Source organism: Passer domesticus, chromosome 17, assembly GCF_036417665.1.
Source record: "Passer domesticus isolate bPasDom1 chromosome 17, bPasDom1.hap1, whole genome shotgun sequence".
NCBI lineage: Eukaryota > Metazoa > Chordata > Aves > Passeriformes > Passeridae > Passer > Passer domesticus.
Genome location: NC_087490.1, coordinates 5140665 through 5164299, shown reverse-complemented (window position 1 = coordinate 5164299; position 23635 = coordinate 5140665). Strand labels below are relative to the sequence as shown.

Here is a 23635-nt window from a genome sequence, read left to right as displayed (position 1 = left end):
CATCTAATTAATCAGAAAGAGCCATTATAATTTTCCTATATTCTCTTGTAGCTCTCTTGACACCAGAACATCTGAGTAGTTCTGTCGCCTCAAGCTTTTGTACTCCCTGTATCCCACATGCCATTATTCATTGGATTGAGCTACTTGTTTCAGCTCTGTACTGGTTACTCAGGGCTGGATGTGTATTAGCATGGAAATTCCTTAGCTCTTTGTATTTCAGATAATAAGTTTTGTCAAATTGACATCGAAAACTAGTGAAAGTAGCTGTGATTGCTGGATATGATCAGGTGTGTCTAAGACTTGTGGTTTTCCATCTCTCTGCAGGGGGTGTGAGGATGGTGTATCCTTCAGCCTTTGTTCTCATCTCCCAGAGTGACATCCCAGTGTCACAGAGCGCTGCCAGTGCTGCAGGCCATATAAATGTGGGACAGCAGGGGCTTGGAAGCGTGAAGGATCCTGTCAGTACCTGTGGGATGCCCCTGACTCCCCCCACCTCTCCAGAGCAGGCTGTTATGGGTAAGCAGTGGGCTGGGGAGATGGGGTCAGACTCTGGGTTTTGCTTAGCTCCTGGGGAGTGCATGTGTGAGCAGGGGCTGGGTAAAGGCAGGCACTGGAGGAGGGCTGGGGGAAGACTTTGCAGGTCTGTGGTGAAGGGAAGCCAGTGCTGTGAACACCCCTTTACACAAAAGAGGGTGAGAATTCAGTTCAGCTCCCTTTCCTGTGGGTACATCTGTGTGCAGTGCTGCAAAGCAACACAAACCTGTCACCACTGGGCAAGCTTCTGCTTGAACTTGGGAGTTTTTGAACCTGTTGGGCAGCACTTACTAAATTTCACAGAGCAACAGAAGTGTCAAAGACACAAAGGCCCTGCAAGTTTCTGTGAGACTGTGCAGCCAGATGGGGCTAAAGAATCCTTGTTATGCCTCTCTGAGGAGCTCCCAAGCTTAGCCTTTATGGGATAGTTCTGTCACATCAACAGGTCTGTCCTGGAACAGCAGAGTCATTGAGGTTGGAACAGACCTCTAAGATCATCAAGTCCAACCTTTGAATCTTGATGCAAAAGCAAAGAAAACATGTCTGGATTCACTTGTCCATGAATAGAGCCTATAGATGCAGACAATCAAAGTATTTAGTATTTACTGCTAATAAGTCAGAATATGAGATGTAAATTCACTTGGAATGGTGTTTTTCAAGGGAACTGAGAATTAAAATAAGCAAGAAGCCAATTAATAACTATCTGAAGCAAGACAATCACCATTTAAATAACAATCTCTATTTGAGTATTGATGCATATTTTAATGTGCTATTGTATTTTTAAAATTTTCAGAACCCTGTTACACTTGTGCAGTATTATAAGGGGATTATATTTTTAGAATATTCATAAACTATATTTTGTATAAAAGTGTTCATGTTGTCGAATCTGGCAGTAACAGCTTCTGTTTGATCTCTGCTATTGTTTGAGGGCAGTATGAATTTGTATCAGAGGGGTGCCTCTCCAGCAAACAATGAAAGAATTCTTTTTTATCAAAAATCATTTTAAAAGACCTTGAAAAATGGGAGAAATGGATTGGAAAAGCATGTCATGCAGTCCAGAAACACTAATGGGACCCATAAACTGGATTAGTGTGAGGCATGGAAATAATACTTTAGTTCTGCACAATGCTCTTTAAAATGTGGGTTTAGTGCCATGTCCAGTTTGGAGCATCCAGACATGTGGACAAACTGTCTGGAGTCCAAGAAAGTACAGTGAGAGTGATCCTGGATTTTGCAAACAGGATCTCCAGGAAAAGATGGACAGAATTGAGGTGGTTTAGCCTAGAGAAGTGGAATTTCAAGGAGAAAAAGAATAGGCTTTTCTCTGCAACCAGTATGTAATGCTTTTCAGCAGTGGAACCAGTCTGGACTGCAGGGGTTGTACAGTGGCCTCTGGTGAGGGGCTGCTGAGTCCTCCACTCACTGTACCATTACCTGCCAGAGGGATCTGTGTGTTCCAGGGCTGTGCCAGGGATGTTCATGGACAAAAATTAGTGTCAGTGTGTGGAAACAAAGTGGTTTTGCCTGCTGTGCAGTTCTGTCTCCTATTATGCTGTATATTGTTGTACTGTATAGTATAAAAATATTACATAATTATAGAAAGCAATAATTAATGCATTCCATTGTAACTTGAAAGCTCTGGTAGCTCCTCTTGTGCCTCCTGTCCTTCCCTTCCCATCAGACTTATCCTTGTTTTCCTCCTGCTGTTGGCACGTGATGCCTCTGTGTCCTTGTGGTGTTTGTCTATACACACATTCCTTCCCCAAAGGAGGGCACATTTGCCAGTTCTGAAGTTCTGACCTGTTTGTTTTTTGATCATCTGTCAAGTTCCCACTTGTTGGAGAACATTTGAAAGCCAGTGCAGTACATGGTTAGTGGCACAAGCCTCAATATAGCCAGGGGTTTCCATCTTTGACTATACAAAAAGATAATCAGGGAAGATCTAACTGGAGAAAGAAATACATAATGTGAAGAATGAAAGAAGATGCAGGGTTAGGCAGCTTGTGCACCATTTCAGAAGCTGTGTTTCACAAATCACCTGGTGGCAAGCAGCAGGATTCCCTGTTAGCTGCGGTGATGTGCAGCACCGAGTCCCTTCAGCACTTCACACTTGAGGCTGCTTGGATTGCGTCAGCAGGAGCACGAAGTGTTCTGTACCCTGGTGTGACCTTGTGAAAATGCAGCAGATCCCTCCTTGCTGTTCCAGCCCCGAGCAGGGACTCCTGCCCGGGCCAGCGGACCCAAAGCTCCCTCTGCTGCTGCAGCTCGGCCTTGCCAAGATGGATGTGCTGGAGTTCAGTTCAGCTAAACAGAAACACATTTCAGGGCAGAAAAAGAAGCATCTGCTTGTACAATAGGTGGTAAAAGCTGCTGCATCACAGGAAGGAATGGAGTGGAGAGAGTTTGCAGGCTCTCAAACATGTTGAAGTAATATCTTCATTTGTTATCTCTTTGATAACCATACAGAAAATACATACTGTGAATATCATATACTGTGTTGTTGGAAGTTTCTGTAGTAGTGTAGATCTCAACTGGAAAATCTCACCAAAGCCAGTTTTGATTTTAGTATTTCAATTCAAGCATATTGTGAAGAAATGGCCCAGAATCCCAGAGTGGTTTGGGTTGGAAAGGACCTCAGCCTCAATCCACCCCCTGCCATGGGCAGGGACACTTTCCACTATGCCAGGTTGTTCCAAGCCCTGTCCAGCCTGGCCTTGGACACTGCCAGGGACTCAGGGGCAGCCACAGCTTCTCTGTGCCAGGGCCTGCCCACCCTCACAGGGAACAATTCCTTCCCAATCTGTCCCTGCCCTCTGGCAGTGGGAAGCCATTCCCTGTGTCCTGTCCCTTGTCCCCAGTCCCTCTCCAGCTCTCCTGGAGCCCCTTTAGGCACTGGAAGGGGCTCTGAGCTCTCCCTGGAGCTTTGTCTTCCCCAGACTGAGCACCCCCAGCTCTCCCAGCCTGTGTCTGTAGGAAAGCATCCGTGATCCATTAATTTTCTCAGCGAGGTTTAATTTTGAGTATAAAGAACTGATCCTGCTTTGAAATAGTCTACATAAATTATTAGTTTTCTTAATAGATGCTTTTAGGACCATCCATATTACAATAAATTTCGTTTTTAAAGCAACTCACCAAAGACTGTATAAATTCATGTTTAAGATATAGGATAATAATTAAAAAGCTCTATCTTCACTATTTCTTACTGATTCAGTCCAGGGCTGTAGGGGCTATCTAAAGTACCTCCATTTATTAGAGAGTGTATTTTTAACAGATACATATATATATATATATATATATATATATAATATACAGAGTGTATCACATCACATGAGGTGCAGTGCTTGCACAGCTCTATTGCCCATGTCTGTGGTAAAGCCAGTGCCATCTTTGTTACCTCAAAGGGAGTGTTGCTTTAAATGTATTCTGTAAGGATGCTCTGAGCATTCCCCAGTGAATGTGAACACTGGTGTAGTCAGCAGCCTGCTAAGAGACTTCCAGGAAAAAATAGCAAGTGACAATATGAAGGACAGTTCTGACATTAATGGTTTGTTTCTCTTGCAGGAGAAAGTGGCTGCTCTCAGAGTAGCATCAGCCATCCAGCTGTGCAGGAGGGGACAGTCACTGTCCACAGTCCAAAGAAATCCAGCAAGATTACTCCCAAATTTCACAACCGCATTGTTCACCGTGTGTGGAAGGAATGCATCCTCAACAGGGCACAGTCCAAGTATGGCAGCAGTCCTCATGCTTTGCTTATTTATAATACATATTATACAAATAAAATGGTCATAGTTTGCATTAATGTTATTCTTTACAGGGCTCCTTTGCCACCAATCAGAGCTAATGAGCTAATGATGCCAAACACCATTATCAAAGAAAATGTTGTATTATCAAAGAAAATGTGTCCCTCTGTTCAGCTGAGAACTCCTGACACTTTCCCATTGAATTTGCAGTTGTGTACCCTAATTGTGACAGTCCTTGAGGCCATAGGTTGTGCCTTCAGCCAAGTGTTCTCAGATTTAGAGATGGCATCTTCCATCCTGTTGCAGTTACTACACTGAAAGCTGGGTGACTGCAGAGCACATTGTATATATTTGATATTTAGGGCTTTAAGGGGGAGTATTTGTGAAGCCTTACATGAGTTAGATTAAAATTTCAATTGACAAGAGTGTATAAATTGATGTTAGTATCACAGACTTTAGTGCTGGAGATGTAAAGTGTATAATGGCATGGTGAGCCCTGAAATATTTATTTTTTCTATATCCATGCAATTTCCTCATTTGGTATGTCAGACTAATTTCCAGCAACAGTTTAAATGGCTTTCCCCTTGTTTCTTGTGCTCGGACTCCAGACAGAGTTATCTGACACAGAGCTGAGACCTTCCTCCTACATAAATCAAACTGTAAATTTAAGGACTAGTGCAGGGATCTGCTGTCAATTTCAAAGGCCAGGTAGAAGGGAGTAATTTGTCTGAGGGGAACATATATGAATTATGTACATTTTAAAAATGTTGTTCTTCAAAAGGTGGTGATTACTAAAATAATTTTCTCTTCTTCAGGAGGAATCAAATTACAGCTGCAAATTTGGAGGAGGAAGTTCCTAACAATAGTGTTTCATGGGATTTTGTGGATCCAGTCCAAAGAGTCAGTTGTTCTTGTTCCAGGTGAGCTTTGAAGAGAATAACCATTTGTCATATTGTGAGAGCCCTGCTTAATTCAGGCAGAGGGACACTTACAGAAGGGAGTTATCTCAGCTTTACCTGAGACAAGAGGAAATTGTAATATCAAACCTGTGATCACATTTGGGGGATGAATCTGCATCTCAGCCTGCTGTCACTTGCAGGAGCCAATCCAAGTGGAAAAACCATGGTGCTGGGGCCAGGATTACTCCAACAGTTCCCATTCATAAGGAACTCATCCTGCAGCTTTTCAGAGCTGTAACCTTTGGTTGGGTTGTTAAGGCTTGTGGTGAAGAGGGTGGGATCTTCCTAAGTTTGTGATCATCCTGATATTTGGAGGAAGAGGGGAGACATCCCTACAAATCATGTTCCTCTGGTCAATCTGCCATGGCACCAAACCCACACAAGAGAATATTAAACCTTTGCAGCCTGGTCACCCTCTGTCACTGGATCAGAAAGAATTCACAGCTCACTCACACAAACACTTCAGGAGGTTATTAAAGTTATCTGTCATCTTTGGGTAGTTAGAATTCCAGAACTCCTCACTCAGGAAAGGCAAACCATCATCACCAATATGATTAACCATTAAAACTATCAGAGAGATGTTTCAGGGCTAGAAAAAGCCCCCAGTTTGCAGTGAAGTAGTCCTGTGAAACACTTCTACTGAAATTCCAATTCCCAAGGTCACCATCTACTTGTAAGATAGGTGATAAAGCACCTTGACCAAAAGAAGTTACTCCTTAAGGATGCAGTTCTTCTTTGCGTGGTCAGAGGAAGGGATGAAGGGACTGTGCATCCTACAAGGGTGGAATGATCAACCTGGAGACTCCCTGCTCTATCCCAAGTGAGAGGATGCTTCCACCCTGATTATACACATTGGCTGTATTTATATACTCAAGAATTTGGAATAGATAAATGTTTTGTCAGAATGCCAAGTGTTTCCTGTGGGAATCTGAGGTCCAGCTTTGCCTGGAAAGCATGGGGATCAGCAGTGGGAGCCTGGTTCTATGGATAGGTTCAGCTGCACTTGTAATTTCACACTGTCTGTTCATCCCTCCAGTGATAACTGCATCATGCTGGAGTTGGTGAACACACCAGCTGGGAAATGGAAACATTATCCTTAAAATGAAGGCAGTACCTGATTTCAAATAGCAATAAGTACTTTCTGTGTAGCTGCAGAACCTGAGCAGCTACTGGCATGTAGAAATTGTTTTAGTCATTTCTGTTCCCATTCCATGTACTGGCTAAATGTAGGATATGATCTCAGATCTGGAGTCTCAAAGGGCTGTCTGGTACTCAGCATCAAATTCAGTCTCCTGCAGACCCAGCTTGGTGTGTGAGGAGCAGAATGTCTGAAATAATTCTCTGCAGTCACTTAAAATACGGTGAATGATGGAGAATTAAGGCAATGAAATGTTACAAGAACATGCTTAAGGCAAATCTCCAGTTACCAGGGCATTAGCTGCACATTAGGGTGATTGCAGACACAGACCATCTGCTGCTGCAGGGAATCTGCAGCATGTCCTGGGAACAGCAAAGCCCTGCAGAAAGCTGGGATAACCCCACACAGCCTGGATGCTTCCAGGGAACAGGGACAGGGTTGGGTGTCTCCAGTGTAGCCCACTTCACTTGTGATCATGTAAGTTATCTTTTTAAGTAGAAAGCACATTACACGTTTTGAAATGGGTTTTTGTTGTCCTATTGTTCATAAAATAGGGATGGAGTGATTCATTTTGATATGGTGTTTATTTTTAAACAGGTTTCAATGTTAAGCACAAACACATCTTTCAGTTTCTGTTTAGCTTAATAAAATCAAATAAACAGCTAAACAAAAAGCCCTAAACAACAACAACAAAAAAATAACAGTAAAAGTATGGGCAGAATTGTATTCCTGTTGTCACATCCTTAGGAATCATCATCAGTATGATGAACATACTTTTTAGCAGGACCTGAAACACTGAAATTCAGTCCTGTGCTTCTCAGTCTCAAAGATAATGGATACAAAGTCAAAAAGCCATATGAAGCCAGTAATAAGATTGTATGTTACTGCGTTATTTTGTAAAAAATATTTATTCAAACTTCCTCCATCGGGCAGAAATTAAAAGCCTGTTAAAAGATGAGGAGCAGACAGGAGGTTTTTCAGTGCTGTTTTTTGAGGTGTAGCTGCCCAGAGCACGCAGTGAGTGTTTCTCCTCCTCCCCAGGCACAAGGTGTTCAAGCAGCGCTGCGCCGGCGCCTCGGGCCGGCCGCCCACGCTGCCCCAGCCTGGCTTCGCCGTGGGCACGGCCGCGGCCTCGGCTCTGCCCCCTCCTGCCTCCTCAAAGCACAAAACCACCGAGCGGCAGGACAAGGGAGAGAAACTGCAAAAAAGGCCCCTGATGCCATTCCACCATCGGCCCTCGGTGACTGAAGAGCTATGCATGGAGCAGGACGCGGCCGGGCAGAAGCTGGGCCTGGCCGGGATGGAGTCCGCGCTGGAAGTGCCCAGTTCCAGGAAATACGAGAAGCCGCTCCCGCTGTCTGCTAGAAATCCAAGCAAGCAGATTAATATGAATCCTATGGATTCACCCCATTCCCCCACTTCCCCTCTGCCTCCCACCCTGAGCCCCCAGCCCAGAGGTCAGGAGGCAGAGAACCTGGACCCCCCTTCCGTTCCTGTGAACCCAGCACTCTACGGCAGCGGGCTGGAGCTGCAGCCGCTGCCCAGCTTAGATGACAGGACAGTCCTGGTGGGACAGAGGTTACCTCTGATGGCAGAGGTCAGTGAGACAGCCTTGTACTGTGGCATAACTCAGAGCAACGAGGCCGTGGACATGTGGAGGACCTATAGTGTCCCTTCGAGTGACGACCCCGAGTTCCGGCCGCCGGAGCTGCCGTGTGAGAGGTATGATGGCAGGATGGAGATCAACCCCGACAGCACTGCACTGAAAAGGTGAGAGAGCACTCTGAGCAGGGGAGCTGGGCAGTTCTAATCATCACTGAACTCTAATTTCTGCTTTTCAACTGGGAAAGGCTAAGGCTTCACCATCACAGCGGCTGCAGACAGCGCTAAATAGTTAAATAGAAAGAATCTAATGCAGGATGCTTGCCTTTTCTGTGTCTGGCTTTCTGTTGGACACTACAAGAACTGATCAGTCTCTTTGTAACCTATTTTTGTGTTTTATGCTAGCCTAAAAATTACTGTAGCATTCTGATAGTGCATTTTAAAAAATGCACCAGAGAGAGTAGTTAATGAAACTATTTAGGAAAAATTAATTGAGGAAGAGTTATTGAGTTAAAAGACTATTGGGTTTGATAATTACAATGGAGTTTACTAGGCTGAAAAGGGTTTCAGCCTGAAAAGGCTAGACTTCAAAGTGTTTTCATTTATACAGTGACAAAATTGATTCTTTTTTCATTGTCCCAAAGTAGGTCTTAATACAGTAAGGTATTTAATGTTTAAATGTATCCAATACAGCCTTTATTTGAAGAAAAAACATTTCTACTTGATCAAGGGGGATGGTATGAGCCATGGGCTGTGTTTGTGTGACAGCTGCAGATTGTGCTGGTTTTGTTTCATGTTGGCCTTGCTTGTTTATTTTCACTTCAGGCTCTTAGCACAACCTAATAAACGGTTTAAAATTTTGGAAGAGCAGAAACCAGTGCAGACCCTGAACTATCTTGACCCCTTGCCTCTACTACAACCCCCTGGAGAAGGCTGGGGAGACACCAGTGATCCTTACACCTTCGAAGATGGAGACATCAAGTACAGTTTCACTGTCAATAAAAAATGCAAACTTGGGGCTGAGAAAGATCCATTGAAAAAGAACAAGGTAAGGTGTAAATCCAGTTTTTGGCATTAATGGTCTCATAGGATTTACCCTGTAGCACAGTGTTTGCTCTACAGCTCTCTGGAAGACACAAGTCCGTTGCACAAAACAAAATCAGACATGTATATGTTTATATATATTTTTTTAATTATTTTATATTATCACCTGCATGATGCTTCTTATGTATCTTATCCTTTATGGAGCTGTTTTGGTGTTTGGCTGTGCAAGCAAACATTCTAAAAGATGTTTTTTCCTGGAAAATTTGAGGTGGTTAATTACCTGGACTGGCTGTCAGAGTTCAATGATGTCCATGGAATCCTTTGTAAATCTCATATTTAACTCAGATCCCTGAGTCTGGTTGGACACAGGAAAGCATTTGTTCTTACACAGCTTAAATTCATAGCCATGAAATCTCTTTGGTTTTTTTGTATAGTCAGAAGATGGGATTGGTTCCAAGGAAATCCCACCACCGGGCCATTCCACACCAGTTCCTGATGGAAAAGATGCCATGTCCATTTTCAGTTCTGCTCCTAAGACTGGTGAGTTAAAGCTCTTTGATTCAGTCTGCAAAGCAAAAATTACCTATATGCCATAACATCTGGAGGGAAAAATCACATCTGAACTTCTGTCTGTAACATCAGCGCTACAGACAGCTCCCAAGGTGGAAAAAACTTGATTTTCCTTGTCCTTTTTATAAAAACAATGCTGTATTTTTTAGAATATTAAATGAGCAGCAGCAGCTCCTTCCTTGTTTCTCGACTGACCCTTGGTGGTCGCTGCTCAGCCTGCAGAGCAGAGGGCTCAGTGCTGTGGGGCAGAGGTGCTGCTGTGCTGCTGCCCGTGCCCCGTTGCCCTGCCCGTGCCCCGTTGCCCTGCCCGTGCCCCGTTTCTGTGCCCCATTTCCCTGCCCGTGCCCCGTTGCCCTGCCCGTGCCCCGTTTCTGTGCCCCATTTCCCTGCCCGTGCCCCGTTGCCCTGCCCGTGCCCCGTTTCTGTGCCCCATTTCCCTGCCCGTGCCCCGTTTCTGTGCCCCATTTCCCTGCCCATGCCCCATTTCCCTGCCCGTGCCCCGTTGCCCTGCCCGTGCCCCGTTTCCTGACTGTGCCGTTTGCTCCCGGCGTGGCAGACCCGCGGCAGGACGGCGCTGCCGGCAGGGCCGGCTCCGGCAGCCTCACCCAGGTCACCGACCTGGCCCCGTCCCTGCACGACCTCGACAACATCTTCGACAACTCCGACGAGGATGAGCTTGGGGTGAGTCCTTGTGGGGATGAGTGTTCTGTAGGCCAAGCAACAGATTCCTAGTGGGAATGATTGTCCCTTATAGATGGGAGAGAGGGTTTCCAGGTAGGCAGGCTTGGATTTTAGCTAGGAAGGATTGCTGGCAAGGAGATCCCTCAGGAGATCTGTCTTCCATGGACAGGCTGTGAGGAGCTTCCACAGGGAGAGCCATGCAGTTGCTTTATAAATCCATTATATCTAGTTTTGTGTCCTGGACTTCCATCAGAATTATTTGTTTGAGAATTATGGTGGAAAAGATCCAAGTTTTATTAATTGGTGATGAGTTCTTTTACCTTGTCTGAGAACCTGCCCAAAGAAAAATAAATTCAACCTTACAGGATTCCAGTAATTCTCTGAGTCATGTTCCCTCATATTCCTCCAAGCACTTTATTTCAGTGCAAAGAGAAATAGTTGCTGCATGTTAGGAAATACAGAGGGAAATGCAGATTTATATCAGTTAGGAGGAGCAGTAAATTGCCTGGGAAGGCAAATATTTGGATAGTCACTATCTTTAAGCATAATATAATACAACCATAATAATACAGAAGGTGGTCTTAAATTGACTGTTAGTAGATAACAGTGTTTAAAAGTCTTCTGCCTTATTCTTGGCAGGACTTTTATAAGTGCACCAATTTTCTTACTGTGGTCCCACACAAACTGTACTTCAGATGCCATGGCTAATATGCCAATCTACCAGAGGACTGTTCTGTCAAAATAAAAAATTACTTTATTCTCTGAAATTGCCCTGGACAGCCCTAATGTTTTTCCTGTCTTAACATTTGTCTGTGTTGGGCTCACTCCGTGTCGTATTCCCATTACTACCTTGGAGTAATCCAAACACAGAAATAAATAAAGCAATCACGTGCATTTCAGGCTCAGGGCTTATGATAACATTTTGAATATAATTTGTGTGTGTAGAGAACTATAAAAATGCATAGTTATATGTATGCATCAATTTATGCGGGGGATATAGACAGGCAAATATTTCTTTTTGTCTTTAGTATTGAAAGAGGGGAAGAAATCCCGACTGGTTGGGGTCAGCGGGTGGGGTCAGCAGGTGGGGTCAGCAGGTGGGGTCAGCAGGTGGGGTTGCTGAGCAGGGCGCTGGGAGGGGCTGTCTGTGCTGACTGCAGTGTTTGGTGTTGCAGGCCGTGTCCCCAGCTCTGCGCTCCTCCAAGCTGCCGGCAGCGGGCTCCGAGGAGCGGCCGCTGGGCAAGGACGGCCGGACTGCCGTGCCCTACCCTCCCAGTGAGTACAGGCTGCTCTGCCCACACCCACCTGGGCTCACTGCACAGCCTGCAGGACCCTGGGCTCACTGCACAGCCTGCAGGACCCTGGGCTCACTGCACAGCCCTGCAGGGACACTGGGCTCACTGCACACCCTGCAGGACACTGGGCTCACTGCACACCCTGCAGGACACTGGGCTCACTGCACACCCTGCAGGGACACTGGGCTCACTGCACATCCTGCAGGACACTGGGCTCACTGCACAGCCCTGCAGGACCCTGGGCTCACTGCACACCCTGCAGGACACTGGGCTCACTGCACAGCCCTGCAGGACCCTGGGCTCACTGCACACCCTGCAGGGACACTGGGCTCACTGCACAGCCCTGCAGGACACCGGGCTCACTGCACAGCCTGCAGGGACACTGGGCTCACTGCACATCCTGCAGGACACTGGGCTCACTGCACAGCCCTGCAGGACACTGGGCTCACTGCACAGCCCTGCAGGACACTGGGCTCACTGCACACCCTGCAGGGACACTGGGCTCACTGCACAGCCCTGCAGGACACTGGGCTCACTGCACAGCCCTGCAGGACACCGGGCTCACTGCACAGCCTGCAGGGACACTGGGCTCACTGCACACCCTGCAGGGCACTGGGCTCACTGCACACCCTGCAGGGACACTGGGCTCACTGCACACCCTGCAGGGACACTGGGCTCACTGCACATCCTGCAGGACACTGGGCTCACTGCACAGCCCTGCAGGACACTGGGCTCACTGCACATCCTGCAGGACACTGGGCTCACTGCACAGCCTGCAGGACACTGGGCTCACTGCACAGCCCTGCAGGACACCGGGCTCACTGCACATCCTGCAGGGACACTGGGCTCACTGCACAGCCTGCAGGACACTGGGCTCACTGCACAGCCTGCAGGGACACTGGGCTCACTGCACAGCCTGCAGGACACTGGGCTCACTGCACAGCCCTGCAGGACACTGGGCTCACTGCACAGCCCTGCAGGACACTGGGCTCACTGCACAGCCTGCAGGACACTGGGCTCACTGCACAGCCTGCAGGGACACTGGGCTCACTGCACATCCTGCAGGACACTGGGCTCACTGCACACCCTGCAGGACACTGGGCTCACTGCACAGCCTGCAGGGACACTGGGCTCACTGCACAGCCCTGCAGGGACACTGGGCTCACTGCACAGCCTGCAGGGCCCTGGGCTCACTGCACACCCTGCAGGACACTGGGCTCACTGCACATCCTGCAGGGCACTGGGCTCACTGGGGGTGCTCCTCTGCTGCAATTGCCAGGGTTTAATGGGGGCAGTGGTAATACAGACCTGGGTTTTTAATGAGCCTACTGATATGTGAGATACTCTTCTGTTGACATTGTCGTCTTAGTCTGGAACTATGGGAGAGATTTGTTACAGATCTTCCCTTGGAAGCTTTCCCCTCTCTTCTCTGCTCACTGTTGGGCACCTCCACCATTACCAAATCCCTCTTGAAGTATAAATCCTTCTACTTAACGAAATCGAAGAATTTAAAACCATGGCCATGATGGTGCAACCTGTCTTGGAGGAAAATTGCTTTGAACATTTGACAAATTAAAACTAAAATCACCTTCAGAGTTTAATCTGGATTTGGAAGTGCACGATTAAAATCAAAGTACTGGGTTCAAACTGGAGGCATAGTGTGGACCTTTTGTAGGTGGTTGTGGTAGTGATGCTTGTGCAGGCTGTGCACATGGACAAGGGAGGTTATTGGAGTGCAGGAAACTTCTGAAATGGTATGAAATTAGATTAAAACAACAGGGCTTTTTTTCTAAGAACTGTGCCAACAGCTGTTTAGCATAGTAACTTACACTCTGAGGTTTGAGGGCTTTGCTGCATTTCTTACACCTGACAGGATGGACAGCCATGGGGGGTGGGCTCTGCTCCCAGGGAGCAGGGACAGGAGGAGAGGGAACAGCCTCAGCTGTGCCAGGGGAGGCTCAGGCTGGATATTGGGAAAATTCCTTCACTGAAAGGCTGGTAAAGCCCTGGCACAGCTGCCCAGGGCAGTGCTGCAGTCCCCATCTCTGGATTTACCAGCCCTGGATGTGGCACTTGGGGCCTTGGCAGTGCTGGCAGTGGTTGGAGTTGATGGTCTCAGAGGGCTTTTCCTGAACACATCTCTGATTCTATTGGTGTAGGTGGCATTTCTCTTGAGATGAAGGAGAAATGTGTCTATGTTTGTGGGACAGGAGGAAGGTGAGAATTTTTGGTATAATAGTAACAAATCAAATTACAAATTACTTTGTGGTGAGAAGGAAGAGTGTTTGATTTCTGTGGCCACTATAAGCAGAAATCCAATCTCTCTGCAAATCATTCTTTAATGCCTTCTCATTAACTTCAGCTGGTAATGAGAACAAATTGAGGTGAAGAAAAAAAACTCGTCTGAAGGAGATGAGTCAGAGTTTTATGGACCCATAAAAGCTGTGCTGATTTACTCAAATGTAGAAGTCTGAAGTATACAGAGATTGGATTTTGACAGGTTTAGTTGATCCATAGCTTTTTAAAATATGCAAAGCTTTTTCAAGCATGACACACATGAAAATGAATGATGATAGTTGCCTGTTGCTGTAGGGTTGGGGGATTTTTTGTAATTAAACTTTTTTATGAATCTGCACTGCAGAATTTTGCTAAGTGGAGTGAGCTGGAGGTGAGAAAATGATGTAGTGTGAAGTTAAACAGATACACTCCACTTGTAGCTGTGGTCTTGCCACCAGCTGTGGAGGCACAGCAGTGTCTGGGGAGTTGAAATGCCTTGTACAGCAGCATAAATTCCTGCTGGCCACCCTTCATTTCCACCTTTATCCCTGTCCCCTTCCAGTGCCTAAAGCACCTCTCTCTGCTGAGAAACAGAGGGAGTCAATCCAGCTGTCACCCTGAACATTGTATTTCATACTGATGTTGGTGGTAAAGAGTTTCTTCGGTTATGCTGAACCTTTTTTTCAGCTTTAATTTATCCTGTAAAGACTAAGGGTTTTTAAATTCAGATACTGAGAGAGTGGAGACAAAAGAATATGGACAGAGTGGGAATAATTCATAGCCTGTTGTTTACTCTGCTGCTCCAGATTGTGAAGGACTGGGTTCGGCAGGGACAGCTGTTACCAAAAGAACTGCATTTTGAGAGGACTGCCCCTATTTGAGTGGTGTCCCTTTGTCTAAAGAGTTCAGTGGCCTGGCTGTGTCATCTCTGAGCACAAAAGCATCCTATGCAAGGTTGGCTCTGTTAAGGTAGAGTGGAGACACATCCTGAGGCTGCAGCATCCTACACAAATGTACTGTTAGTGCAGGTATTCATGGTCCATAGATAATTCTAATCCCACCACTAATTTCTGCCTTTTTCTGTTTGTTTTTGAGAACAGTACTTGTTACCTGATTGGATTTCCAGAACACAATGTTTATGAGTCAGAAACTCATCTGTATTAATTTATGAATTTTCCATAATCTTTAGGCTGCAGATGTTACTGAGTATAAGAGTGTCCTTGTGTCCCATCAGCTTGGGTATGGAAATGGGATTGGGCATTAAATCTGTCCAAAAAAGTATCTAAGAGGAGACACTTGTGGGAATTCACACTTCTCTAATTATAGTGGTTAACCACTGATGGATCTGTCCTAATTCAAGTCAGGAAAAGAGAGCATTTATGCTGAGCGTGACACAAAATAAGTATGGAAGCTGTAGCTGGAAGGAGAACATGCAAGACTTTGCTGTGATTTCTGTTTGATTGCATTACACTGTATAGAGCATCTCTGTTGGGGTTGGTTTTCTGCTTAAAGAAGAAAAATACACAGTGGATGATTCCATTACGTTCATTTCCTGAGAAGTCATTTAGAAATCTTCCTGGCTTAATGTCTTGTGATGGAAAATGATAAATTTGTGGTTTCTCTGGCTCTGGAACTTCGGGATGCCTGGCAGTCTGCTCCTGGGCAGAACTGCTTGTGTTTGTGGCAGGAGTTGTGTTGCCATGGACCAGACAAGGCTGCAGTGACTGAGTGGAGAAATCCAGCTCAGGGCACATGAATTCCAAAGGCCTCCTGGTTTAGGGCTAGGTCAGCTCTGGCAAAGGGAGGAAACTCCTCTGTGGCTTCTTAGAAACAGTCACTGGGGTGAGCTTGGTGTTAATGTCAATTCAGCTCTCCAGTTATGAAGGATTTATTAGTTGCTGGTAAACTGAGCATTTGTTTGTTCATCTACCAGGTTGTTGTTTCTGGTGAACAATAACTTTGCAGAATATCCCTAGGAATTTGGGGAATTTATCCCTAGGAGTTAACTTTTGCCCTACACTTACACTGCTGTCAGAACCCCAGTAAGTCTGGAGAAGCTTTCCTGGTTTTTAACTGATTAAATAAGAGCTAGCATTGAATTGGTCTCTTCTATTTTATTGAATTTCCTTGAGAATTTCTATTTGAATGATTAACTGTATTATTTCATCCTCTTCAGCTGTGGCAGACCTCCAAAGGATGTTCCCAACACCACCCTCTTTAGAACAGCACCCTGCCTTCTCCCCAGTGATGAGTTACAAAGATGGAATAAGTTCAGAGACTGTGACTGCCTTGGGAATGATGGAGAGTCCTATGGTCAACATGGTTCCAACACAGCTGGCTGAGTTTAAAATGGAGGTGGAGGATGGATTAGGTAGCCCTAAACCTGAAGAAATCAAGGTAACATGCTAGAAATGTGGAATTTTTACAAACTGCTCTATGCACACTTAGATTTTTATAAACAAGTCTCATGTAGTATGTATAGCAACTAACAAATATGAACTGGACCTGTGTAAAGAACTTGTCAGCCCCGGAGCTGGAAAAGTATTCTTCTCTAGTAGAAGAGCTTTTTAATTGTTTCTCTGATTTTAACTGTAGGCATTTTGTAATTTTATGTTTGTAATGGTTCTGGGTGTTCTCAGGAAACAAACAGTATTGTCTGTGAAATGAGCCCTGTGCCTAACAGAAAGAATGTCCATATCTGGGAAAACACCACACTTGTGGCTAAGTAGCTGTTCAATGATATATTCCTTTAGATAATTTCTCTAGGGCACCTTTGCTGTGCCCCCCTCCCTGCTGCCAGGCTGGCACACAGTGGGACAAAGTGGTGCATGTAGAAAGGCTGCCTTTATCTCTCTGAAATGTTCCTTTTTTGGTTAGGGTTGAAACTCTCTGAGAAAGCCCAGGGGTTGAACTTGCTCTGTTTCTTCTTCAGCTGATGTTACTTCACAAGTTTTAAGGCCAGATGGGACCATTCTTATCTGACTTTCTGTATAACACAGGTCAGGTAATGTCACCTAGTTCCTCCTCTCTCGAGTCCTGTAGTGTCTCAGTAAAGAGCTGTTTGTAGCTGGGGACTCTGGGTTCTTGTGACATCCCAGTGTGGCCATTTCTCCATAGCATCCCATGGAGGGACCCAGCATCAGCACTGATATACATTGGTTGTGTCATTGTTCCATCACAGGGTAAGAGCAGGGCACAAACCATTCTGCCTGTGTGTCCTGCATTACTGAACTTCTGGGCTGCCTTTTGTCACCTTTGTCAGAAGGTACTGCTGCCATATTTCCATGCATACAGCCTGAGGAGACAAAAAATGCACTTTTTGTGTGGAAATGCACAGCATGTTGTTCTGCAGCAAGCTGCCTTGTACACAGGGAATAAAAAGGGAGATGCCCACTCTAACTCTGGCTTCCTGGTAGTGCCCAGCCTTTGATTGTATGGCCTAATTCTTCTCCTTCAGACCCACTCTGTCCCTCCTGTGCCACAGCCTGTCACTTCTGTTCCAGCAGCTTAATCTCCCCCAGCACCACCTCCTTCCCTCTCCTTTGTGCCCATGTTGAATTGATTGAGGGCTGATTTTAGGGGTCTGCATTGCTGAGCCAGGGACACACTTGCAGCTGTATGGACAAGAAGTGGCTGTGTGTTGGTGTGAGAGTACTGATGGAAACCTTTGTTCGGTGTAAATGGTGTGGTCAGCTGTCAACCAGGACATTTTCCTGCCAGCAGGATTAGCATCCCTCAGGCAGACTGCAAGGGAGGCTGTGGCAAATCCCACAGGGTGACTTCTTCCACAGGAGCTTTCAGTTTTGTCCCTGGGAGAGAAAGGAGTCCCTGTCCCTGGCAGGAAGCAGGACAGCGTGTGGGACAGCATTCCAGGGTTGTGCTCCCATGTTTTGGTGCCAGTCCAGTGTGTCCAGTCAGACCCCAGAATTCCCAGCTCATTCCCCTGCCAAGGGCTGAGCTGGCAGGGAGCTTGTCCCAGCAGTTCTGGGAGAAAGGGGCTTTGCAGATGTGGGAGGGAATTCCCAGTGTCCCTCCTGATGGCAGAAGCCAGCTGGACATCAGGACATGGGACGAGTCTGCTTTGGTACTGCCAGATCTCTCCTCCCTTCCTTCCTCCCTGAGCTGTCCCTTGGAGGCACACTGGGAAGAGGCACCTTCTCAGTGTGGGCTCCAGGACAGTCTCCATTGCCCATCTTGAGCTGGTGCATCCACAAGTTGTTATGCCACTACAGGAGTTTGAAATAAGTTTTTTATGAGGTTTGTAAGACTTTGCCTTGCCACAGACCTTGCTGGTTTTTCTCTTCTGCTTCTGCAGTAAATTATCTAAGAATAGGATAACTTGGGCCTGGAAAAACAAAGTCTGTCTTGGAATTTGTTGCGCTGAAGGTTTTGGAGTGGGAGCAGACTTCAGGGCATCACTGATACCAAAGATATTTTAATCTCCCTCACAGCCATTACAGGAGTATTAAAATACTTACTTCAGTTCTGCCTGAGAACATTTCCAACAGCACAACTGACTTGCTTCTGTGTGTGTCACACCTGCTCATACACACCAGTGGGGGAAACAAGCACTAAACCCATTGCTGATCATCCTGGGAACATGGAAGTAGATTCCTTGTGCTGAGCATTCTGCAGCTGGAGATAGAAGTCCACACATTCCTCATCCCTCAGTGCTTGACAAGGTGCAAGGGAAAAAAATGCAAAGCTCTAACGAGATGTTAAATACTGAGACTGCTGTTACTGTTTTCATGCTGATTTTTACTTTGCAGTAGTGCCTCAAGAGGACAAATTCTGTTCTCCTGAAAGAGCTGGAATAGCTCTAGAAACTCTGGCTGAAGTTTTTGTCATCACTCTCTGCAAGCAAATGTGACAGTCTCTGCAAGCCCAGCTGGGCTGAACTTCATTGATAGTTAATACTGTGTTTGCTGGATTGTTTAGATATTTGTATTTAATACTCCTTGTAATGATTGGCATGTGCAAAGTGTGCACTGTTATTGCTAAAGTGATGTGAACCCCCACATTGGGGGTTATTTAGAGGCTGCCTCAAGGCACCTCAGGGTTCCTCACACTGACAGCCTCTCCCCACTGTCAGTGCAAGAAGTCTTGCAAAGATCAATCTTTTAAGTGCCTAAATGAGGTGCTAAAAGTTAGGTAGTGTGAAAATTTCATAGTGCACTACTCATGTTTCAGGCACAGCTTGTCTGAAATGAGCCTGATCCAATTGTGAAGCCTCCTGCCATAAAGCTGTGTAGCATCTTGGGATAACAGGGAGCCTCAGCTGAGTTTCCTTGAATGAACCACTCTTGAATGCCTTGGGGGGAAAAGGGTTCAAACACTACAATAGATTTTAATTTTAAAAAATATCTAAAGAGCAGCCTGACCCCATTTTTGTAACCAAGGTCACTTGGATGTTACAGGATTTTTCGTATGTGCACAAAGTTCCATCATTTCAACCTTTCGTGGGCTCTTCCCTGTTTGCCCCACTGAAGATCCTGCCCAGCCAGTGCCTCCTACCTCTGAAGATTCCAGATGCCTGCATCTTCAGGCCTTCTTGGGCTGTTCCTCCGAAAATTGAGCAACTTCCATTGCCACCTGCAGCCACTTTCATCAGAGATGGCTACAAGTAAGTACAGCCTTGGAGGAAATGGGTCTGTCAGGCCTAAAGCTGGGTAACTGAAATGGTTGCTTGTGTTGACAGTGCTTTAACTTGCAAATATATTTTAAACCTTTTAGGTTTGTCATTGACTGAGATCAAAACAGTTCTGATAGCAGGAACATTTAATGCTGGCTTTGGCAGTCAGGAGTGTTACAGTGTGTGTCCACTCTCAGGGCTTTTAAAAGAACAGGAACATGCAGTGCCTGAATTAATGGTAATTTCTGATACAGGAAAATATTGTAATTCAACAGAAACCACAAGTGTTGGGGAACAAAATGAATGCACTGAACCCATCACATCTCTGCCCTCCCATTTCCATGTCCAGCCTCCAGCCAGGCTCCCTTGTGTCACTTTGAGCTCCAGCCTGGTGATCTCTGGTCCTGATGATTCCATTTGCCATTCTGAAGGCTCTGGAAATGTTGAGTGGGTCTGTGAGTGCTCCCCAGTCTGTGCTCCCATGGGAGCTCCTCTGAGCTCCTGTGCTGTCCCTGAGTGGGGCTGTGGGGAGCTGCTGATCAGACAGATGTTGGTCCCTTCCTGTCCTGTCCCACCCTTCCTGATCCCAAAAGAGGAGAGTGCTGTGACCTACAGGGAACCACTGACATTCATTTTCAAAGCTTGGATTCCTCACTTAGTTCTCAGAAATTAGCAATGTTTGTGGAGGAAATTCATTGCTGGAGGTTTTGAAAGCTAGCAAGAATTGCACCATTAAATTAATAAAACCTTTTAAAAAGCATAGTAATAGTACAAAGGTCTCCTGCTGCACTACTTCACTTCTAGAGGAAGCAGTCTGTATCTTTAAATCAGTCTGTAAATCCTTTAAATCAGTCCTTTTGCAGCCCCAAAGGGTCCTTCAGTGTTCTCAAAAGAATTGCAAAGAAGAAATTGTAAACCCTTGATATAGTGCCTAGGGAGCAATTTAATTCTCAGGTTTTTTCATAATAGTAACTGATGCACCGGGCCTGAGCTGGTTATTAATTTCAGGTATTTGTTGGGGGAAAAAACCCTTTCATTTTCAATCTAATCCAATTAGAGTGAGGATTATTACTGCAGGCTTCCGACAGAGTGGTGATTGCCAATCAGGGTTTCTAGGTCACCTTTTCTTATTAGTCTGAGGCACGCACTCTGCTGCAGCTCCACAGCTCCTTCAGACTCTGCTTCATTATTTTCCCCTCTCCTGCTTTGAGTTGGACACACATCAGTTCAAGGTAATAAAACGGTTGTAAGGAAAGAGGTCTTCAATGTTTTCCTTTTCAAGTCACTAATGATAGGTGGGCATTCATATGCTAGTCCTTTCCAATGACACACAAAATACACTGTGAGAACAGAAAAATATGGAAAAATCCCGTTTCCCCTTCCTTATCCAGAGACTCATTGAGATCTGACACTTTTTCCTCATTCTAATATGTAATTAACACATTACAAGAAAAGTAAGCAGGTTAGAAGTGATGTGGAAAGAGAAAAGTAAGATTTTTTTCTTTGATTGGTCCCTTATTACCTGTTTATTGAAATGAGTCCTTGCAGATGGATGACAGATCTCATGGGAATGTACAAACCATTCTGTGGTCACTTGAATTGGGCAGGAAATTACAAAACCAGAGTAATAAAACGCAGTCATGAATGAAGATGACCCAAAAATACGATTTTTAGCTTTACTGGACTAAGAGTTTGTAATGGAACATATCCCATTGTGCCATAGACTGTATAATCCAAAATGAGGATTTGAATTTATAGAATCAGACATACAAGAGTGTGTCCATGAGGTGACACCATAGATCAGAGCCACATGTATGACTTTTGACAGTTATTTCAAGTGATCATTTCTAAAATAAAGATTTCTATCTGTCTGAAATACTTTCATTCCTACTAATATGTATCTCTTTATAGACAGTGGTATTTAAAATAAAAGCTACTATTCTTTCTTTTTTCCCTAAAAATGTTGCAAACATTCTAAATCTTAACTTGATCATTTATCTAGAGATTGTTCTCAAGAGCATTTGAGTTTTAAGCCATAAGAATAATCTTTAAGAGGGCGAAGTAATACTTTTTATCACAATGATAAGAAACAGTGGTGCTTGTGGTGAGAATTCTTGAGTTCTGTTGAGAGCCATGAGTCAAGGTTATGAGCAGAGTGTTCTTTACTGCAGTTTCAATGAATCCCACTGTCTCCTTGTATTTAAAAATGAGCTTTGACAGAACGGGTCTCTGTTCCCATCCCTTCCCTGCAGCAACGTGCCCAGCGTGGGCAGCCTGGCGGACCAGGACTACCTGCAGATGAGCACGCCCCAGATGAGCACGCCGGTGACGCTCAACAGCGCGGCCCCCGCCAGCAACAGCGGCGCGGGGGTGCTGCCGTCCCCGGCCACGCCGCGCTTCTCGGTGCCCACGCCGCGCACGCCGCGCACGCCCAGGACTCCCCGGGGCGGGGGCACCGCCAGCGGCCAGGGCTCCGTCAAGTACGACAGCACGGACCAGGGCTCCCCCGCCTCCACGCCCTCCACCACGCGGCCGCTCAACTCGGTGGAGCCGGGCACGGTGCAGCCCATCCCGGAGGCGCACAGCCTGTACGTGACCCTGATCCTCTCCGACTCCGTGCTCAACATCTTCAAGGACAGGAACTTCGACAGCTGCTGCATCTGCGCCTGCAACATGAACATCAAGGGCGCCGACGTGGGGCTGTACATCCCCGACTCCTCCAACGAGGATCAGTACCGCTGCACCTGCGGCTTCAGCGCCATCATGAACCGCAAGCTCGGCTACAACTCCGGGCTCTTCATCGAGGATGAGCTGGATATTTTCGGCAAGACCTCGGACATCGGCCAGGCTGCAGAAAGGCGACTGATGATCTGCCAGAGCAACTTGATCTCGCAGATGGGAGAGGGAGCCAGGAGGAGCCAGGAGCCTCCCATGAGCCTCCTGCTGCTGCTGCAGAACCAGCACACGCAGCCCTTCACCTCGCTGAGCTGCCTGGATTACATGGCCTCCAACAACCGCCAGACGCTGCCCTGTGTCAACTTGAGCTACGACCGGCTGCAGGCTGACAGCAACGACTCCTGGGTGGAATGTTTCAATGCCCTGGAGCAGGGCAGGCAATATGTGGACAACCCCACGGGGGGCAAGGTGGACGAAGCCCTTGTCCGAAGTGCCACTGTCCATTCCTGGCCCCACAGCAACGGTACATGCACAGCTGAGTCTTTTGTCTCTGAATGTTTTGTGACCTCTGTAAATTTGTTTAGCTGTGAGCCACGTCATCTTTATGTGGGAAATGACAAGACTAAAAATATTCTAGAGATAAAGTAAATTTCCGAAAGCTTGTAAATTACATGTAAAGTACCAATAACCTAATTGTCCTCAGGCCTTTTGGCCTAAATTGGGAATGTCTGTGGAAGTTCACAAATCTGAAGCAAATTCAGGTATTTGGGGGGAGGCAAAATTAGGGCCCTTTTTGATTTTGGAGAAGGGTATAAGCAGTCAGCAGAAAAGAATTGCTCTGTTTGAGTTGGGGGGGGAAAAGTACCAAGCGGGGGGAAAAATTATAAATATTACTTGTTTGTATACTGAAGATATATAGCTCTCACATCTTGTGACCTGAGCTGGACACCAGTGATACTGAAATGTGTGTGAAAAGGCCTGTGGTGACAGCAGTGTTTTTGAAAATGCCATGAAATGGCACATTGTGTATCATCCAGCTAATTAGAGTTACTGAAATTCAGTGTGCAGAGCAATTCAAAGAACAGTCCACAAAAGCTGTTGCTGTGTCTGAGGGATTGCTGTCCCTCCCTGAAGTGATGGCTGCTCCTTGTCCCTTGCAGTGCTGGACATCAGCATGCTCTCCTCCCAGGACGTGGTGCGCATGCTGCTCTCCCTGCAGCCCTTTCTCCAGGATGCCATCCAGAAGAAGAGGACGGGAAGGACCTGGGAGAACATCCAGCACGTGCAGGGACCGCTCACCTGGCAGCAATTCCATAAGATGGCAGGACGGGGGACCTATGGTACCTACACTGGGCTCTGTGCCAAGTTAGAGTGCAGCTGCCTAGAAATGGGCACTTTGTCCTGGAAATTATAGGAAGGGGCTGTTCACAGCTTGGGGTGGGGGGCTCTTCACAGAGGTTTAAAGTGCCTCAAAAGCCTTTGTGATG

General features: G+C 46.2%; 1 protein-coding gene across 2 annotated transcripts in view; it reads left to right on the top strand.

The window, feature by feature from the left end:
* Positions 1-23635, top strand: part of MED13L (mediator complex subunit 13L) — a 169146-nt gene that overhangs the window by 123545 nt on the left and 21966 nt on the right. For both annotated transcript variants that reach the window (XM_064393121.1, XM_064393120.1), the window contains 12 exons: positions 325-516; positions 4096-4258; positions 5090-5194; positions 7413-8141; positions 8799-9021; positions 9452-9557; positions 10144-10268; positions 11444-11543; positions 16017-16237; positions 19258-19463; positions 21725-22671; positions 23309-23488. In XM_064393121.1, coding sequence (XP_064249191.1) covers positions 325-516; positions 4096-4258; positions 5090-5194; positions 7413-8141; positions 8799-9021; positions 9452-9557; positions 10144-10268; positions 11444-11543; positions 16017-16237; positions 19258-19463; positions 21725-22671; positions 23309-23488 — 3297 coding nt within the window. The remainder of the gene's footprint in view (positions 1-324; positions 517-4095; positions 4259-5089; positions 5195-7412; positions 8142-8798; positions 9022-9451; positions 9558-10143; positions 10269-11443; positions 11544-16016; positions 16238-19257; positions 19464-21724; positions 22672-23308; positions 23489-23635) is intronic.